Genomic DNA, 21,181 nt, shown 5'->3' on the forward strand with positions numbered 1-21,181 from the left:
TTTTTGTGCAGCTTGAATTTTTTTTAACAGTAAAAATGTATATTGTACTTGCTTCTTCTGCCCATGTGTTCACTGTTATTATCTTGGAGTCCAAATCATCTGCAGGATGAATTGCGTTTATAGCAATCAATCTGATCTTAAAAATAGCTCAAAGAATGCTAGCAGAATGCTAGAATGCTAGATTTTTCTGTTACTTGGTTTGTTTTTTCTCTAAAAGCAAAACTTGGGGTCTTTTGTGGCGTATGCATTCATAAGAAGTCCGGTTGCTACTGGATTAACATGATAAATCATGTATTTTGTGTGGTGAAACTGTCTTCCTGCATTGTGATACCAACAAAAACTCTATATAAAACTAGGGGTGGGCATTTATTGTATCGTTTTATCATTTATTGTGATAAATTTATCATGACACAAATATTGATATATTGTTGTCATGATAAATTCCAATTAATGACCTTTAAACCTCCCCATAGCTGTCCTTGTTGTCAGTGTTGAAAGTGTTTCCCCCACTGTTTGTTTAACAGAAGCATCACTGAACACCGATAAAGCGATAAATACAGATACCATGTGCAGTTTAGTGATACACTTCTTAATGAAATTGTTGTTCTAAAGAAGATCAGATAAGGATAAGAAAAAGAGATCATTTCTGGGTTTTTTTCAGTCTACATAGTAACCTAAAAAAGATGTAATAAATAGTTCTTATTGTCGTTATGACGACAGTACCGCAAAATGTCATAATAAAACTTAAAGTCTACATCGACTACTCCTATATAAAACAGGGCCAAACATTTTCTGTATTTAAAGTGACATAATGCCAGCTTTGACGTAGCTTTCAAGTTGTAGAAAACCAAATGTGTTCTTTTATTGTACCAGACAGGATCTGAATAGTAAAAACCATGGTCAACCACTAGAGACACTTTGGTGAAAAAGTCCTCACTGTGAGAAGTTTCTTTTACCGTTATAGTTAGGAAGTTGTAACTAAGAGCTGGGTTTGACGTCAGACCCAGGCGTTCCAGTTGAGAATGTCAGCATGGCGGCGCCCTTGGACATTGTTTGCATTCCTCTTACAAACATCATTTTAAGCTTTAATTTTCAAAAGCAAACTCCATTTTTAGTTTGTTCAATGTAGAGTTGCAGGCACTATATAACGTCGACTTTAAACATGCTTTTACATGTGTATCCTGTAAAGTAAGCATGTTTCCACTATGTCTTACTACCGTTGATACGAGTTACAAGTTGTAACTGGGGGTAGTCAAAGCGGCTCCCCCTTTTCCACTGGGAAATCCGACTTCAGAGGTTGTTCCAGTTGATTTCCCAGTTGGAATTTCCCAGTTCCGACTACAACTGGAACACATTTTTCTCGCCTCAGCGCCCCCTACTTGCGTCTCTTTTGTGTTGCATTAATAATGAACAGGTGAGCCACTTCAGGACAAGATCAACCTGACGTAGCCCCTGCTCTCACAGGCTCATGCGGAACATCCCTGAATCAGAGCTGTAACTGAGCTTAAAGCCTCAAAAAGTCTGATGAATCCCCGCTTGGTGCATTAGCTTTGGTTTCTGCAGGCGTCACAGAACCAGCTGAAAACCTCTGAATGACGCTCGGGCTGACACCGTACTGCGGCGCTGAGCTTGAGCCTGAGCAAGGAGGACAGAACCAACAGACAGCTGCACCACGAGGAGCCTCTGCTGCCTAAGCCTTAAACCTCCTCACCCTCGGATGTCTTCGTGAAGACCGTCTGGGATCTAACAATTGATATCTCATGTTCCTCCGATTATCCCGAGCCATTGTTGTCGACCGCTGGAGCCTTTGAACATCCAGGTCACTTGTGGTTCAGCTGCTGTGTCGTTTGGGAGGAGACAGATATTATTGGTTGCGCATGGCGGGCAGGAAGAGGGAGGTGGGGAGGGAGGTAAGAGGAGAGCGAGGGAGACAATAACAAAATCCTGTGATGATTTGATTATTTTGTGCAGCAGGGCTCTGAGGACACGCAGAGGCTTTGCCCGAGGCACCATGTTGAGATGTTTTTGAGCCCATCAGCTTTCTGTTTGCCTCCAGGACGATCATGGGCCCCCATGGCATCAACCGAGCTGTCCAGAGGCTGGAGTTCTCCGACTGCAAGAAAGGACTCGGTGAGCACCCGCACCCCTGCTTTCTCCGCCTCCCACTGACCAGCCGATGACCAGTGTGTGACATTCGTGCAGTTTTGCTTCTGCTGAGCTTTTCCTTTTGCTCCTTCACAGGGGTGAAAATAATCGGAGGCTACAGGGAGCTGACAGGTGAAGACTTCGGGATCTACATCAAGCGTGTGATCGCTGGCGGCCTGGCTGCTCTGGACGGTAACGTCCTCTCTGAGTGTTTATCTCATTTCAGAAAAGTTATCATTACCCCCCTCCCTTCCTTGCGCCCCTCCACACACACACTCACCTGTCTCTCTGTGTGCTCTAGGTCGGCTTAAGTCAGGTGACCTGATTCTTGATGTCAATAACATCAGCCTGATTGGAGTGACCAATGAGAGGTGAGATTGGCTGAGTGTGCAAATTCTGTGTGTGTGACTGAAGCATAAAACCACTTTGCTTTGTTGAATCAGGTCACTTTGACTGATTCACAGCAACACCGTTAATCCAATCTGGATGATTTCACCTTCTCACCCCTTTCGTGGCGTTTCTGACAGTGAAGCAATGGCGCAAAGTGGGAACGGTGCACCCAACAGTTTAAACAGAAGCTGTCTGAATAACACCTCAGGCAATCAAGGGCCGACTAAGCCGTTGCAGATGCTGATCATTGATCCGAAGTTTAAAAAAACTGCTCCCCGAGTTTGAGTGGCGCGAGCCGATTGCCGCGGTTCAAACCGGGATAGTCGTCTTTAAGTGATTTTTAGCTCAGAGTAAGCAACGGCATTTCTGGATTATTTCATGCTTCTACTTTATCGTAGACGCACTGAGTGTTCCTGAGCCGATGCCAGTGATTTAAATTCCAGAGTTGTGTCTGGATTTAATTTACTGCTGCCCGAGCAGCTTAGCATTACCAAGCCTTCTAGACAGGGAGGTTTGGTCTTCTTTTCAAAGGAACCTCTGTCTTGAATCCCTCATTGGTCCGTGGCTGTTGCTGTCTGACTCTCCTCTTGATTTGCCTGACGGTTCCGCCACACGACGGTTCTTGACTGAGCTTGAATTCTATATGTTTCTAGGAAGCTGTGCTTCTGGAAGTTGTGCAAAATTCGATCTAACCTACACTAAACACTGGATGACAAAAAGGCTTCTGTCTGGTGCATTGGTCTCAACAAGCCTCATTTTGGAAGGGCAGTTTTGTTCACAGAGACTTCAGTATCCACTTTATTTGTTGTTCCCAATGTTTTGTTTATTAAAATGACTTAGAAATTACAATTTAGTTTTTGTTGAGAGGGTGTACTTGCAGTATTATGCCATTACCATGAGAGTACTTCAAAATGGAAAATGAAGATTCAGAGCTGCAGTAAAATTTCAAAGATTTAGTACGTGAGTTTGAATTTAATCCATGAAAGGTCAAAATTAATCATACATGGTTAAACGCATGGTGTGGTTAAATGTCTCTTATATCCATCCAGAAGGCATGATTCTAGATATTTGATCACTCTCCCTGTCACAGTTCGTACAGGTCATTTAAATTAGTTTGTTGCACCCATACCTCCCCCTTTCTCCAATACAATTCACAAATCTTGAATATATTTGAGATTAGAGCTTTAGTTAGGCCATTCCAGAAGCTGTTTGTTGATTTTTAGGGAAGTGGAAGAACTTGGAGATAGTCGTCAGAGTGCATAGATAGCACTTCAGCATTCCATCTACTGTTTGAACTGTCAGTCCCACAGCATGAGGCAGCCACTGCCATGTTTGACGGTTGGTACCGTGTTCTGAGGTTTACAAACCTCAACTTTTGTCTGTATTTGTCTCATAAAGCCATCAAAATTTTTCCAAAGCCAGAGATTTCAGCTGTCGATTTGGAGCTGATCTTTTTTTTTTTTTTTTTGGCCCAGGACGCTCCCAGTCTAGTATTGTGTTAAACCAGATTCGGTATGGAGAGTAACACAGATGTTCAGATGCCTTCCAGGCAGTGCCAGGCTTGAGTCTTGGTGTTTCCTGGTTGCTACTGAGCATCCAAAACAACTTAATGTCACCTGTGGAGCACAGCCTGGCCAAGAGGGTTGAAACGTGGTATTTTAATGGGACAATGATCCCAAACTGGTTTTGGATTATAGAAAGCAGGCTAACATTAAGCCCTGACCTAAATCCCATTGAAAATTTATGGACTACCCTTAAAATGGACTCCATTTCTACTTCTATTTCTGACCAGTAGAGTGATGCAGAGTTATGCAAGAACGTTGTTAATGGCTTCAAAAACTAGGAGGTTTATCTATAAACTGCTAAAAGACATTTAAATAAATATTTAGTAAATTGTCTCAGTTCCAGGTTGCTCTTTAAGCTTTATATAAGCACTGGAGGAAAGGAATGGTTGAAACAAATTATAAGAAGCTCAAAATATTATGGTATTCATGCAGATTTAAAGTTCTGGATGAAGCAGTCGACAGAGTTTGATGGTAGTATTGTCCAAGTTTCTGCTGATCTCTTTATGCAAACTGATTAGAGTCGTCATTCATTCTCTTTTGACCACTTGGGCCTCCAAATGAGAAAATAGATCACCAAATTCAAGACTCAAGTGTTAAAACGTCTTAAAGTTCTACACTGTCTGATATTTGAGCGTGTCGCAGCTGGACGTTTACACCTCATGCTGTTTGTGTGTCAGGGCGGTGGAGATTCTGAGGAGCGCCTCGCTCTCCAATCACATGTCGCTGCTTGTCGCTAGAGATGACGAATCCAGGTAAGCAATCGGATCCTCTAGAAAACAGTGATTGCCCATTATTTTACTTAAAAGATGTTTTCAGTCACTTAACCAGTATATAAATGAATAAATATAGTTTTTTTTCTTAAAGAACATGTGCAGTTTGTATTATGGTTCATGTTAGTATTAATCTAAACTAATAGCGTTATTGAAATGTATTGCAGTTTGTTTATATTGACTCTAGTTTTTTTTTGTTTTACAAGTTTTTCTAGTTTTTTATTTATTCACTTTTGATTATTTTTTAGTTTGGAGGAGTTCCTTTTGCTGTGCATGTTCATCCTGTTTAATGAATTGTCAATAAAACAGTTTGACTGTATCTTAAGATTAGGGTTAGGGTCGGAGTTTTCTGGCCGATTCCGATTTTGGCCGATGCCATTTTTTTTTTTTTGTCTGAAATGTCGCTAAATATAGCAAGAAAGTTGTTGAGTTGGTAACAGTGAGGTGACAATTGTTAACTACAAACGTGCAGACATGACTTGGTGGACCGGTCTATCAGTCAAACATCTGTCACTGGAGAGCAGAAGAGAATAGTGGTCGATCTTCAGACCTTTGCTGAGGTAGATAAGATCGGTGGACAAGATTGGCTTCACATGTTTAAGCATCTCGTTAAAGTTTGAACAATAACTATTTGTAGGTGTGTATTAAAGATCAGATAAATTAGCGTCATTGTTGAACATTCATCTCTTTGACGTGGCTACGACAGCAGGTGTTTTAGATGGAAACCAAAGCAGCCCCAGAACGAGTGAGTAAGGGGCACCAGTCATGTCAGATGATTGCACAACACAAACCCTCAGGTTAAACCTCGCCTTAGTTTATGACGTCTTTTTCAAAGTCGGCTGAACTTCACTCAATGTTCTGATCTATTGTTAGACACTTAAGCAACTTCTTGACATCGCCATCGCTCTACTTCTGATACCTGAATTAATGTCCCCTGGTGGCCCTTCCTGACATGTCAGCTCGTTGAAAATCAGTTAATCACTGCTTTCTTTGCATGTGGAACAAGCTAAAGGCACATTGAGTATAAAACAAAAATGAAAAGATTGTGCTGGAATGTTGGCAGGTTTGGTTTCAGCTTCTTTATTAGATGTTTGTTAATTTGAAAATTCTAAAAAAATAAAAATTAAAAAAAAGAGCTAATTATTCTCCTTCATCCAGTCTGGAGAAAAAAAAAAAGAGTTAATTTCCTTCCCGGTGGGATGTTTACTCGACACCAGCTGATGTTTCGCGGCACGGACAGCTCCTATTTCCTCCAGCTCCGTCTACTCATGAATAAAAATGCGTGGTGTTCTCTCCGATCTGACCCCCTGATGGCACAAGTGCTTTTCCACGTCAGCCCTCAGCCTCAAATCAAACTCAGCCTGACACAATAAGGACACCCTGCTGTCTGACCACGGGGTTCCTGCACAGCTACTCGCTGCTATCAGCAAAAAAAAGAAAAGAAAAAAAAATGGTACAGGCACTAGTCATGCAGTTTGCACTCCAGACTGCTGGAGGTTCTCCTTTAATTGACTGAAATCTGCAGCATCTGGACAGAAACATCTTAATACAAAGCTAAAAATCTTGTTTTTCTCCCCTCTGCTGTTTGGGAGTTTTTTGATGTGAGTAAAGTCTCAGCGCTGCACTCAGCTGTAAAACACGGAGAGATAATCCTTTTATTGATCCCAAACAACAGCAGCATTCCCAAATTAAGCAGAAACAGTCTGTGTCCTTAGTGAGGGTCATGCTCTGCAGGCGAACAGATGGAGCTGGGGAAAAAAAAAAGAGTTTAGTAGCTTAGAGCGTGTTGTGAGTGCACAGAGAAGGTCGTCTCACCTCTATTTGTTCGCTCCCATCCTCTCCGTTACGAAAGCGGCAGAGTGTTGCTGCGGAAGCAGCTTTGCGACGACGCGTCACGCAGTCGCCCCACGGCCCGACCTCCATTGTTACAGCGATTTGTTTCACACTTTAAAAAACCAAATTATGATGATTATCTGCAGGCTGCCGTGAGGACGCCCCGAGGCAATCACACGCTGTGAGGATTAGACTGCGTGTCCTCACCGCACCGAGGGGAAAACGATGCTTAAGACCGTCAGGTCGACAAAAGATCTCAGAGCGGATAAAATGGAAATATTGCCAACATTTCAGAGAGAAATTGACAATCTTTTGGGAAATTGCTCACTATAGTTACTGTAATTTATTTTTGCATTTAAGTAATTTTATCCACTATGATGAGCCTCTCCACATTATTTTATGAAAATGCATTAGAGGAAAGGTGGCGACATCCAGGAGCTGGAGATATACCGTATTATAACTCATCTTCAGAAACGGGAAAACACTACAGAACTTAAGCAGACGAGGTAATCTCAGTTTTGTGTGTTGCCCTCTTTCCTTTTCTTCAGGGAGAGTTGCGGAAACGCAGATTAGCCGCAACTTGGAACGTTTTGGAAAATGTCTGCAACAATGGCTGAACCCGAACCAACCAAACCAAACCAAATGTCAGCAGCTTTCAGAAGAAAACAAAATGTTCAGACAAGAACCAAAACTAAAGCATACAGGAAATTGAGAATTCAACAAAATGTACTAGAGTTTTCACCCACTATAGAGTTTTTTAAACATTTTTTTTAATCTATCTAAGCATCTCAGGTTAAGTTTGAGGAATGACGCTTACTGAAACTAAAGATAAGGAAGTGTTTGGAACAAAGGAAAACTGGCAGGAATTCAGAGGTTTGAAGGGATCAGCGTGTAATTCCTGATCTCTGAGTGTTTTTTATCTGCAGCCATGCAGATCCACTTTAAAAGGCATTAACAGCCAATCGGATCAGACGGTGATGGCTGGTGCTGTGAGACCGGCTGACCTCCATGTGAGGGAGACAAACACTCACAGATCAGATAGGCAATAAAACCTTAGAAATAGAGACATTTCTGCAGCTGAAGCTTTATACACTCATGCTTTCAGACGAATCCAAAAAAACATTTTTGAAAGCAATAGAGAGAGAAAGAGACATAAATGTTGTTTGTTTCAACCGATTTTGAAATCTCCTGCTGCATTTCCGGAAAGATTTTATCTGGAGTTGCTTAAATTTATCTGTAACTTAGTAAAAATCCTAAGCAAACTTTAGAAAGTGCAAAGTATCAGAAGCGCATGTTTGTAAAAAAGCGGATTGCGCGTCCTGCTTATCCACATCATTCTCTGCTGAAATCCCATCAGCTTGATGCATCTGTGTGTCCTTCAGGAGGGAGTTTGCTGAGCTGATGGAGAAGTACGGCTCCAATAACGTCACGGCGTCGGGAAGAATCTCTCCAACGCAGCTGTCCACGGGTAAAACGCATCAAACAGCTTCGCTTCTCTGACGATCGCTCACTGACTCGCCTTGCGGTCAATGTTCAAATTGTTCCTTGAAGAACCGACGGCTGGAGGAAACATCCTGAGGAAACGTTTAAAAAATATTTTCCTCTCCCAAAAAGAATGTCCCACGTCTCAGAGAATCTGCACTGAAGACAGATCTCCTCTTTCGCCAAATGTTTCCCAATTTTTTAGAAATGCAAAAGTATTCCTTTTCAACTTCTTTCTCTGTCAGAGCATTTTCACCCTCCAAATCTTTCCAACGTTACCAGTGTTTCTACAGTCTGATGGAAATCAGTTCTTTGGAAAAGTTTCCCACGCCACTGGAAAAATCTTATTTAGTATTTTTGGTTTAGTTTCTAGTGCAAATAGTCTTCGTATGCTTGAAATAAGACAAAACTAATTCACAAGTAACTTTTCAGCAAGAGATAGGAGCTTGTTTTAAGTAAATAATACCCTAATATTGATTAATATTGATTATGTCTTGCTATAAGTGAAATAATTTACAAATGGAACTAGTACTTTTTCATCAGCAATAAACTTACAAGTTTTTTCCTTTTTCAAAATTATTTTCACAAAAATATTTCCTCATTTGTGTCCTGGGAGCTTTTAAAGCCCACATTGATTTTTTAGAAACTTTTCATTCATCCTACATGTTTCTTTTACGAAACATTTTTTTCTAATAACTCTTTAAAAATGCTTTTAGAGGTCTTTCTCCTATTTTGCAAGTTTTTTTTTTATCCTAACAAAGAGTTTGATTCTTAAAATATTGTTTTGCTCCTGTGTTCATGCCAGCTTCTTCTGTGTCCGTTCAGGGAAGCTGACGGACACGGCGTCCTCCTCCTCTTCCTCCCGGTCGGAGAGCCCACAGCTGCTCAGTCCTAAAGAAGGAATCACCGCCTACAGCCACGCTCCGCAGTACACCACCACCCCGGCCTACACCGTGCACACTGCGGCACACGCCTTCAGGTAGGACGCAGCAGATTCAGGGCGTCTGGGCGTTCTTACAATTCATGTGTCTAAAATTAAGATCTTAAAACGTCTTGTGTTCACTCAGGAAATAAGTTGGCCGTGAACACGTTCATGACACGTCTTAAATTTTTGTTGCGGTAGGACTACAACTACGCGTTTTCTGTTTTCTCGCGGGACTTTACTGTTTCGCGAACGTTTGCGTCACACGCAGACATAATCGCTGCATTCTGTGACTGGAGGCGTTTGCAGCTACTGGTAGCTGGCTGCTAATATTCCCATTGCTAGCTAGTTCTTTATTTTATTTTATTTTTTACGTCCATCATGGCTTTGTAATATAAATCCGTTATCTGGACGATAGTTGTCTTCGCCATTGGCTCATTTCTGTTGCCAGCCCATACAGTTTATTATTTTTTTTCCTTTTTCTGTACATTTATGTCGTGTTATAGGTCTTAAAAAGTTTGTAACCTGAATTGGTGAAACCTGCAGACTGAGACTTCAGAAATAACTCAGAAATGACAGATGCAGATGTGTTCTTTCAACCCTCTACCTTAATCTATCAGTACTGTAATGCTGTCTGATGATGCATTCCTTGTGTTTGCTAACCTTAACTCATTGTTCTGACCTGTTGGATGCTTCAGGAACTGCCTGATAAACCATTATGCCACCACTTCCGCCCTCTGGTGGCGGATGTGGATGTAATTTATTTCCATCCCCATTATGTCCAGGTTGCACTATATGTGGTAGCTGAAAATTGAGAAAAACGACAGAGACTGAGCAGAAATGTTAGTTTGTTCCTTAATTTACAGAAATTTTAAGATGAATGCTGATATTTAGAAGCAAATTCAGTCTTCATTAATATGCGTGTCAGTTCTGAGCATCATATTTTCTCAAGAGAAATGTTTCAGCTGGGCTGTAAACCTTTGAAAAACGTTGAGTTTCTTCCATAAGGGAAGCAGATGAACAAATCCCTGGAGTTCTTAGTTTATTCATTCTGCTGTCTGTTCAGTGACATTCACGTTCATTCAGCACTTCCAGAAAGTTTGTCTCCGGTTACATAAACTGTCCAACTGTGACTGAGCTGCACGGAAACACCAGCAGAAACTAAAAATAGCGAAGAGCATCTTCAGCAGTTCTCAAGCGGAGGATGGATGAAGATTAGGCGGCGCTCCGGCTGACTCCGAGCTCCGAGTTTAATCTCTGTCATCCCGTCGTCTCTTCTCTTTCCCGCAGTGACAGCGTCATTCAGTTGATATGTGTCGCCAAGGGAACAGGCCTGGGACTCGTCGTCAAGGGAGGGGCCAACCGAGCTGAGGGACCAATGGTGTTCATTCAAGACATAGTGCCTGGAGGAGACTGCCAGAAGGTCAGAGTCCCTGTCACTTTGTTATAATCAAAGCAAAATCGCCAGAGATGGAAACATAGATTGGGAGGAAGAGACTCTGTTCGACTAAAGCTGGCACATAAATATTGATACAGTGACTTGCAAAGGTTTCCAGACCTATTAACCTTCTTTACACGTGGTGCATAATTATGAAATGAAAGGGGATGATACCTTGTTTTTGAACAATTTGCTAGACGATAAATTGCCCCAGAACTTATTGCGATAAATGATAATATCGTTGTAATATAATAGGAAGAATGGAAGAATAATATAAGAACACATTCCTGAAGATCGATAAACATGAAGTTCTGATGAACACTTAAACATTGAAACTGGAAGACATTTTCAGTATCCAAAATAAATAAACAAAACTACAGAAGCAACAAATAAAATTAATTTTGAAGTCTCTGTAGACAAAATTGTCTTTCAGAAAAGGGATAGTTCAGACCAAAGCACCAGACTGAAGACCAGTTTTGGTAGAGACAGACAAAAGAACAACATTTCTGTGGTTATTATACCAACTGGACAGCCGGTTGCTCTACAGACTCGCGCTTGTAAAGTGTTACATACATGTTGTTGTTGCAGGTGTAAGATTGATTTAATTATTGAACTAGTTAAAATAAAGTAGCACATCCAGTTATTTAAAAAAAATCAGCACGATCTAATTTTGGACAGTTTTGCACAGAGTATGAGTTGATAATTCCTGTGGTTCTGCTGCAGGACGGCCGGTTGCAGGTGGGAGACCAGCTGGTGTCCATCAACAAGGAGTCTCTGATCGGAGTGACGAACGAGGAAGCCCGCAGCATCCTGACGCGCACCAAACTCAGGTCCAGCACGAGCGAAACCAGACAGACCGAAGGCAGATTAAAGCAGAACAACAGAAAACTTTTGAGCATCTCTATGACTATGAGGCTTAACGGGGGGCAAAGAACAGTGTTTGAACACATCATTATGTTTGCGTTGCAGACCGGACCCCACGGTAGAGATTGCTTTCATCAGGCGGAGGTCGTCGTCCAGCTCCAGCAGCGGCTCCCACAGCCCCGTCTGTCTGCAGGGGTGTGGCGTCGGAGCCGGACCCCAGACGAAGGCCCTCGGGTCGGGCTCCACGGCCCCGCAGCAAACCATGGTGACCAAGATCACTTCCAGCAGGAACCCTGCCTGTGAGACGCTGCCGCCGGTCAACGTCACGCAGGTCTGAGCTTCATGAGACGGATGGGCCACAGCGTCTGTATTATCTAACTTGCTGTGTCTGATTAGATGTTTCTGTCTGATACGAGGAAGAACTGTTCGACCTTTGACCTGTTTTTTTTTTTTAGGTGCAAGTCTCTCCAGGCAGAACGGAGCAGACGGGAATCTCCTCAGCGCCGCGGAGTGACAGCAGCAACCACACAAACCCTGGTGAGTTTCCGTCTAGCTCTGATGAAGATTCGAACCAGTTAAATGAGGAGAGGTTTGGAGAATACTATCTTCTATAATCTTCTATATAGTATTCAATTTTCTAGACTACAATACTAGAAGATTTCAACAGCCTACGAGTCTGATAAAAAATCTCAAAGAACTCTGCGTCTGATGTAATTTAGAAATTAGCTGCCAACATGATCAGGTCTTTTTGTCTAACCAAATTCAACCCTGTAAGAAGACTGTAGGGTTTTACATGAAATCTACAAAGACCATAAAATAAAATCACAGGATCTACTGCATTCCCTTGCTACTGTGGAATTGAAAGTGCATTTTGTTTGTTTATGATTGTTTTATGTGGTAAAGATTTTTATTCCCGTTTTTGTTCAGTGAAATTAAATAATTGTATTGAAAAAACTATGATTAGGCATAAATATATGACGTTCCCTTTGAAAGATCAAGTCAAGACATCTTTAATTATCAAAATGTTCCAATTATTTTCTTACACACCTTCCTGTGTAAGTCTGGAAGCCTGTCTGAATAGATTGAAATTATTTTGAATGTTGGAAAAGAGCTCATTATTTTTGAATACTTTCTAAATCATAAAACATTAAGAATAAAAAAGGGTGTGCTTTTTTTTCCCACCATGACTGTAGCTAAAGCATCATTCCAGTTGAACCTTCATTTATTTATTTTTTGTTTTGTTGGCCTCCTGTCTGATCAACAAACCACCTGCCCACGAACTAACACCCTGTGGACGTAAACAGACATGAAGACATCGCAGTTCCAGACCCAACCGGCTCGTACATCCTTCCATCCTTCCTTTCATCTGAACGCTGAGCTGCTTGTGAGGTGACGGCGTGTCGCCTCATCAAAACCTCCTGACTGTAAACGCAGACAGATTGGGAACAGCTGCGCGCCTCCAAACTGTGGCCTTACAGTCGCAGCGAAGCAGATGGTTCGAGGAGGAAGGAGGAAGTGATGCGAGCAGGAGGTCTGGGCTGCGATTGGCTTCAGAGGTGTGAAGTTCCACCACATCTCTGTGTGCGAGGAATCCTGAGGTCTCCCTCCATATGTTAATTCATCCCGATTTTCGTCTTTGACGTCATGATGTGAATTCACTCGAGTAAAACAAACTCACGGTTTTACACGCAGAAAATGTCATAATTAAGTTTTAGTTCATTTTTCTTTTTCTTTTCTTTTATAATTTTCTGGCTCTTTTTCCCTTCCTCCAGGTCAGTCTACTACAGTTCATTTAGTATACAGGATGAAAATCAATATTTTGTTTGCAAAAGTAGCCCATTTATATCAAGATTTTATTAAATGTAGTTTTTGTGAAAAATGTAAGACAACAATTAACAAAAACTTGATTTCTGAGGGATATTTTGAGGTTTGTCTAAAATTTGAACTCTCTGTAAAAGTGTGAAACACTGATTTAACTTTAACAGTGACAGGAACCCTTGTGAAAAATAAATATACTAAGTACATGACAATATGCTTATGAAAATTAGCACAATAAAAAAGCAGCTACACTTTAAAGGAAATGCGAATACTATATCTCATTATAATGAGATAAATCAAGTCGGCTCCCTGGCGTTCTAAACATCATTAGTCATCATTACATTTAGTACATTACATTTAAAAAAAAAAAAAGAGTATTAGAAGCATGTGTTTAAAAATTTTCTTACTTTTTTTTAATATAATCTTAACCAGTATATCCACTTGACAACATACTAAAAAAATGTAATGCAGCATATTTAAAATATACTTAAATATATTATTTTTTCCACCAGGGAACATAAATCTGTGTTTCTGTGTTTCAGATTCTGGGAGCAGTCAGCCACCTCAGAGGAAATGTTCGCTCAGTTCCAGCTGTCGATTCAAACTGGAACGACTGGAGCAGGTCGGTCTCTCGCCTGATTCAAATGTAAACAAAGAAAAGTTTTATGATTTTTTTTTTCACCGCATAATTATCAGCAGGACATCCCAATCCTGTGATCACAGTAGAACCTATAAAAACATGTGAAGAGAACGAGAGTGAAGCACATCAGTGTAGCTCCCGATCGATGTTTCCACCACCTCCAGCTGTGTGTATTGATCCGTGTGTGTGTGTGTGTGTGTGTTTCAGGCGCTGGATCTAATTGGTCTGAAGCCCACAGATGCTCAGCGGCAGGTTCTTAGGTCCAGACTACGAGCCGATCCGACTGGAACAGTGGCCTTCACAGGTACGACAACAACTCCCATCATCCTTCACTTCACACTCACATGGCGGAGATTCAAATAACAACAAGTTTTTGTTTGTTAGCCCTTGTTTTACTAGCAGGTTTTTTTTCTCTACCCTGATTCAGTTATCTGATTTAATTTAATTCTGATTTAATGTTTCACGTAAAGAATCTCACGGCAGCAACAGGAAAAAAAAATGCATCAGACCGATATTTTTTAACAGGTTATCTTTAATAGCATTATGGTTTGTTCCATACTGAATAATAGCTCCAAACATTTGTTGTAGCATGTTGAAGCAGGCACTCGCGTTGTGTTAGAAGTTAATCTGTACTTTTTCGCAATTTATATATTTTTTTAAATTTGTAACTGACTATTTAATGCTGCATTTAGTGACAGTGGGAATTCTTAAAAATCAAATCCAACTCCAGTACAATGTTTGTTTTACTACGAAGGATTAGAGGTGAAACGTGTGACCTCTGAAGTGAAGTTACTGCAGCTGAAGTTCAGAGGACAAGCACTCTGGTAAAGAGTGCTGATAAATGCTTGTTTGTTTTTAACACAGAAGGTAGAAAAATGTACGTTAAATGTAATGTAATGTTAAAGTAACAGATAGTCAACCACAATTTTACAGTGACCTAAGGAAACCAAAGACACTGCGACATATGGAGAAAATTAACGAGAATATTTAGGGGGAAAAAAAATCTTAATTAAGGTATGTGAAATATCTTAATGAGCCTTACCAGTCCCTTTTGGCAGAAAATATGTGTGAAATATATTTCAACAGAACTGATCCTCATGTACCTAAAACACAGACAGATGGAGAAAACTATGTCCATGGAAAAGTTCTACATCTAATATGGTAACCTTGTGACTGTCCTGCGTTTATGAGCGCAGATAGTATTCTCCAAACCTCTCCACATTTCTGGAAAAAAAAAAAAAAGAGCTTGCATGTTTACAATAGCTCCCCCTGCTGGACTGAACGGTTTTTATTTTTGTTGATCATTCACTGCGGAGGGATATTGTTGCTCAGAGGAACAGATTTCTTAGGAACTAGTTAAGGCAGATGTGTCAAAGAAAACCTGTTCTGTAGGATTGGGCCCAGAAAAATGCACAAAAAAAAAAAACAACCCTGGTTTTATTTGAGACCTACTCTTAAATGAGCTTCATGCTACTATTTAAACCTATTCAACTGGCACCATAAAAACTTATTAAAAACAGATTAATGCAGTCATTAGGAAACCAGGTGAGATTTTCCACAGGACACGTTCTGTTGAACTCTTCCTTCCTATTTGCGCTTGCAGACTTCGAGGGCCTGATTCGGGAACTGTTCAAGCCTCAGCTGGAGGAACTGTTCGGCACCCAGTCCAGCTCCAGGTTCACGTCAGACGACTTCTCCAGCCTGCTGGAGTCTCCCACCAACCCACCGGTAACAGCTCAGGCTGTGAAACGCCTGGGGAATCTGGGATCTGCGGGCTAAAATTCACACATAAAACATCTGCAAGTTTTATTTTACGTTTAAAATACTAAACCTATTTTAAATAAAACATCCACTGACATCTTCAAAACAAAAGAGACATCTTCCAAAGTAAAATTATCTATGTTTTTGTCACTTTAAAAAGTAAAATGAAATCTACTTTTTTCACTATTTAAGTTAATAATGAGACTGCTAATAACTTCTGGGATTTATCTAAAACGTCACACACTGGCCTTTTAACAGAAACATCTAGTGGCTTGTGTTAATCTTCAGAGAAAATAGTTACTTTAACGAATTCATCCTGAAGTTGAAATTGAGATTTTAAATTGGAAAAGACAAAAATCATGAATATGTGCCAGAACTTTAACCCATCTGACAGTGGGTATCCCATAATAACCACATGTATATTTTTACACCAGACATTCCTGGTTTCCTCTGTTTCTTCCTGCAGCCGTCGCTGTCAGACTCGGACGACCTGGAGGAGATGGAGAAGTTGAGGAAGGAGCACATTGAGGCGCTGAAGGAGATCAAGACACTGCAGGTGACCTGACTAAAGTCTGATGAAATGTTAGAGGATTATGGTGAAACCTTCCAGGTTTGATTCTGGAGCGGGGGGAAAAAAAAAACACATTCTGTTTAATTCCAATAGGAGCAGCTTGTCGAGTCTCAGAGAGTTCACCATGAGCTGGAGGACGAGCTCAACAAGGCCAAGCAGGTCAGTCTAATATTTAATTTCCCCCTCATCTGTTGGACTTTAAAGAAATATTTGCTTTTAAATAGAATCACCTAGTTTTTAGTTTTCCTAAGCTAAAACTACCTTAGTTTAGTGGGGACACAAATCATCTCGTTTTACATTTGAGGATGTAGAAGTGAGATTTCTGCATTCTGTTGTTTTTTTCCCCCCTTCTGGCAAAACAAACTCAGTATGAAACGAAATCACATCATTTTTGTGTTTTGAAGGCGGTACAGGAGAGCTGTCTGACAAATTTAGATTTTTCATGACTCTGAGTGTTTCTGTAAAAATAGATCAGCAGGTGGAGCCTTCCACACACACACACACACACACACGCACACACACACGCACGCACCCGAACATGAGTGTGGGAGGTTGAGTTGAACCCACTCAGCGGCTGGAGGAGGGCGAGGCCTCCATTCGCTCGTCTTTCGGGCTCTAAAATAGTTCCTCCTCCCGTTTGTTTGTTCTGATTCACAGCTGAAGGGTCTCGCCCTCGTTCGCTCCCACTTCGCCGCCTCTCGGCTCCTGTATCGTTGCGTAAATGGATCGATATCTAGATTTAGATGCAGCTGACAGATGTAGTGAGCCAGCGAAGGTTCTGGCGGGATGTTTCCGATCTGTAGGTTGGACAGTCGCAGGAAAGACGAGGAGATTTAAACTCTGAGTGCATCATTGTAATGTTTTCCCAACATTACTCTCATTATAATTGCATGTTATTTTATTTTTTGTTTTATTATTGATTTTTTTTTAAATAAATATTTTTTAAATTATTTTTAAATAAATATATTCTGAATGGATGCTCTGCACAACAAACCCAGCTGAAAGAGTCTAATTTTAACAACAGAGTCGGTGTGTTCCAGCAGACGGCTTATTTTGAAACCGAATATTTAGCACAAACGAGCTGAAGCAAATTCATAGAAAGACCACAGAGTTTGTCATTTATTTTCAAAGAGATCAAGGGCAAATTGATGAGAAAATAAATAAATAATGAAAGTTAATATCTCGTGAGAATGGGAGAGTTTAACAGAATTGATGGCTCCAGATTTTTGAAAGAACAATCTCCGTATGGTCGGCCTTGAAGTGATTGTTGAATTAAACCGTCATTGAAACTTTCCTCTCTGACTCAGCTGTGATTTTTAGAAAACCTTGCTGACTCATAGTAAAAGCCCCTGTGTTCTGCGGTTAAAAAGTCTAAATATCTTCCATGCAGTCATTTTTTCGCTAAGAAATATGACGTCTTGTTTCATACTGTTGTACAGAGGAATCAGTAAACAGCATTCTGGCAAACATGGTTGCGGTATTATGCCTTAGCGGTCTAAAGGACATTTTCTTGAACCGCTCGAAAGCAACATTAAATCATTTATCATGCAAGTTAATGGACACAATGCTCCACAGCGACATCTGGTGGGAGCAGCTCCTAATTGGATCTAAATTCAAAACATGCGTTGGATAACACCAAGCAGTCATCACACTGTTTTTTTCTTATCTTAGTCTCCCTGAGAATCGTTTTCAGGCCTGAGTCGTGGTCCAGATTAAAATTCTTTAAAAATCTTTTGGGACTCAGAAACTCCCCAGACCCGAGATGTCCTCACAGGGACAGATGGGTGCTACACGGAGCGTCTTTTTTTTTTTTTTTTTTGAACAGCAATTTGTAGAGGTTTAGAAACATAAGCAGCCATGCTGAGAGCGATAACAGTAACAGATGGCCTTCCTGTTCCCATGTGTTTCCATGTCTTATTATTAAGAAAATCACTTTTTTTTGTTTTTTTACCTTCTTGTGTCCTGCTAGTCTTACGTGTGTACGACATCTCTGCAGGAGGGCTTAAGTCGCCAAATTCATGTGCTGTGTGTTGTTTCCTTTCAGTCATAAAAAGGAAGTCACACACAGCACACAAACTAAGCTTTACACATTTTCCAAATGAGTTACACACCTCCAGATAGCTTTGGTTCATTGGACAGTGCTTACTGAAATAGAAAAACTTAAAAAAAAAAAAAAATCTATATTGTGATATGGATTTATCTCCGTATGAAGGTATGTAACGTTTTCTTTGATTTAGAAGGATAAACATCATTAATATGTCAATGGTGGACAGCAAAAAAGTACATTTACTTGTGTACTGTACTTAAAAAGTGTCCCTTTTTATTTCCTTTTCTTGGTGTTGAGACATTTTAAATAAAAAAATAACAATAGTGAACATAGCTGTCATTTATTTTCTTTACAGCTTGATTGGATCAACACACACCAGGTACTGACACCAGTTTTAGCAACAATTTGACTAGGCCGTTACAAAGCCTTCATTCTTTTCTTTTTCAGCCATTCTTTTGTAGGTTTGCGTCTGCGTTCAGGTGTATAGACATGTTAAAGGTTCAGTTTTTCAGAGTCCCACATTTCATTCTAGAATAGTTTGCCACACAGAGGAGTTCATGAACTCTTTAGCAAAAACAAACCCCTCACACTTTCTGTGCTTATTCTTAAACCACAAATCAAGCCAGCTGTTTTTCTGCATACACAAGTTTTCAAAAACTCGGGTCGGCGTTGTAAGGTCAAAGAAACTTCCCATAGCTCCTGATTCACTACAGTGTAAGTGTGCAAGCAGTCTCGATCTGGCAATCCAGCTCAGTCAGTCAGCTGATGCAGGGCTTTGATTTCCTCGCCGGGCAACTTGGAGGCACAACAACACAAGGTTGTCATAAAATTTGTCTGCATCATAGCTTTAATTATTTGTTAAAGAAGCTGGTGACTACAAGATGCTCAAATGTTGCTAGCCTGACCAACATTTGAAATTTAGGCAGATTTATGAGCTGAGGTGGACCTGCGAACCCTGATGAGCTTTCACTGGGTAATCTGTTTGCCGAAAGACTTGATGTTCCACCTTCGTCACGTACGCTCTCCAGGAAGCGAAAGTCGGAGCAGAGGAGAGTCGGACTCTGAGGACCCGGATCCAGCTGGTCGAGGAGGCCCAGAAGCAGGCCAGAGGGATGGAGATGGACTATGAGGAGGTCATCCACCTGCTGGAGGCTGAAATCGCCGAGCTGAAGACTCAAAGGGTGGAGCATCCAGCAATGACCAAGAAGGTAGCCAATCACAGAGTCATCATGTTGCTAAAAAAAATATTCTTTGTGTTAAAATGGATCTACTGGAGAAAATATCAACCTACTAACAAATTACATAGTGCTCTGTGCAATATTGACAATTAATTTAGTTTTGTTGAGAGAAGTGAATTTTTACTTTCTAACCTAGGAGGAAGTAGACGAACTGAAGAAGAAGGTGGCTATTCTGGAGTGTCAACTAAGGAAGAGTGAAACGGCCAAAAAGGGTTTTGAGATGTCAACGGGAAAGCTACTAAGTTTTGTGGAGGTGAGAGGGTAAACCAAAAACCTGAATCCAAACTTTGATCATCTCCGTGAAGTTTACGTTTGTTTTTCTTTTTGCCTTTCACTGCAGAGCGTTCAGGACTTTTTGCTGGAAAGTCACGGACCCACAAAGAGCTACAGGTACACGCTTCAAAGCTGTCTGGGTGTGTGTGTGTGTCTCAGAGTGACAAAAGGTTGATTGGCTGCCTGCTATTCGTTAGAGTCTGCACTAACGAGTCCGGTTCCTTGGGGGAAATGGTTGCCATAGCAACCAGGAGCCTTCATCTCTACATGTTAGTTTTGCTTGTCCTTTGTGTGCGTGTGTGTATCTTTACCACAGTGTTCTGCTGTGTTGCTGCTGATATACACATGTAGTGTGTGTTAAGAACTACAAGAAATATAAATAAAACTCATGTACAGATGGGGAAATATGTAAAGAAATGTTTGAACAGGAAAAAATCCCATCAATTTGTTTAGTGTTTTTTTTTTACACTTGTTGCTTTTGTTTTTTTTATTTATTCGATTCTAATTTTGTTTTTCTCCATAATATAAAAAATAAAGTATTTAAATATATTTATTTTCTAAGCAGCAACACGTGTAAACATGTAAAAACTGTAACTAAATACTTTTATCCTCATCTAGTCACTCGAAGCTAATTTATTTAGTTTTGTTTAAAGTGTCAATATTACCATTTTTTCATTTAAATTTGGATATTTGAATTTTTCAAAACAAATAGAAATCAAAGGAAATTATCATGAAATTAATAAATGTGTTCTTGTTTTTCAAATTCTTAAAAAGGTAAAGAAACAAAGTTTTTCTTATGTCTTCATATTTCGTTCTCTGTGTTTGTCATTACTTCAAAGTTTTGCTTTGCTTTTCTAATAACGGACGCTAGGTGGGTAAATTGTTTCCTGTACATCAACGCAGGGTGTCAGTTTCTCTGTGCATCCATGAAATAACAAATTAACAACTCTATTCAACATCTTTGTGACTTTCGACAAGTCTAAACGAGGTTCAGGAAAGTTCCCTTTGCACGTTCGGTACACAGGAAATAAGTTAGAAGTGAAGGCAACTGAGACGTGTGTTACTCAGTCATGTAATGATGTCTCCAGCAGAGAGCCCACTAGTCCGGGCTTCGCACACACTCAGTGGTCCGGCTTGGCCCACTTCAGCTCAGGCAGAGCGCCGGTTGGCTCCCGGTAATGGGCTCCCGCTGCGAGCGGCGGCATTACGAAATGTCTCCACCGAGTAAGAGGTCACCAATTACTCTTTCCTATCCAGTTGTTGATCTTGATTTATTAACCACCAACACTGATCACCATGAGGAGTGTTTACACAAAGCATGCTAACGGGTTCACTTCATAATCCGAAACTGCAGACCATTTCTTAAGTCAGGGATGGATGGATGGATGGATGGATGGGTGGATGGATGGATGGATGGATGGATG

The 21,181-nt window shown here is 40.7% G+C and overlaps 1 protein-coding gene across 2 annotated transcripts in view; it reads left to right on the top strand.

The window, feature by feature from the left end:
* The window catches only part of stxbp4 (syntaxin binding protein 4), a 29,490-nt gene that overhangs the window by 5,737 nt on the left and 2,572 nt on the right, over positions 1-21,181 (top strand). The window contains exons 2-19 of one of the 2 annotated variants that reach the window (XM_023341357.1): positions 2,057-2,130; positions 2,242-2,337; positions 2,447-2,516; positions 4,778-4,852; positions 8,086-8,171; positions 9,011-9,164; positions 10,398-10,530; positions 11,269-11,375; positions 11,515-11,740; positions 11,865-11,946; positions 13,770-13,849; positions 14,075-14,171; positions 15,471-15,595; positions 16,095-16,184; positions 16,293-16,358; positions 19,275-19,454; positions 19,621-19,737; positions 19,825-19,874. In XM_023341357.1, the coding sequence (XP_023197125.1) occupies positions 2,057-2,130; positions 2,242-2,337; positions 2,447-2,516; positions 4,778-4,852; positions 8,086-8,171; positions 9,011-9,164; positions 10,398-10,530; positions 11,269-11,375; positions 11,515-11,740; positions 11,865-11,946; positions 13,770-13,849; positions 14,075-14,171; positions 15,471-15,595; positions 16,095-16,184; positions 16,293-16,358; positions 19,275-19,454; positions 19,621-19,737; positions 19,825-19,874 (1,908 nt within the window). Of the gene's footprint in view, positions 1-1,971; positions 2,131-2,241; positions 2,338-2,446; positions 2,517-4,777; positions 4,853-8,085; positions 8,172-9,010; positions 9,165-10,397; positions 10,531-11,268; positions 11,376-11,514; positions 11,741-11,864; positions 11,947-13,769; positions 13,850-14,074; positions 14,172-15,470; positions 15,596-16,094; positions 16,185-16,292; positions 16,359-19,274; positions 19,455-19,620; positions 19,738-19,824; positions 19,875-21,181 lie in introns of both variants that reach the window. The other variant, XM_023341358.1, reaches the window with a different exon arrangement.

The sequence above is a fragment of the Xiphophorus maculatus genome, chromosome 10 (assembly GCF_002775205.1).
Source record: "Xiphophorus maculatus strain JP 163 A chromosome 10, X_maculatus-5.0-male, whole genome shotgun sequence".
NCBI lineage: Eukaryota > Metazoa > Chordata > Actinopteri > Cyprinodontiformes > Poeciliidae > Xiphophorus > Xiphophorus maculatus.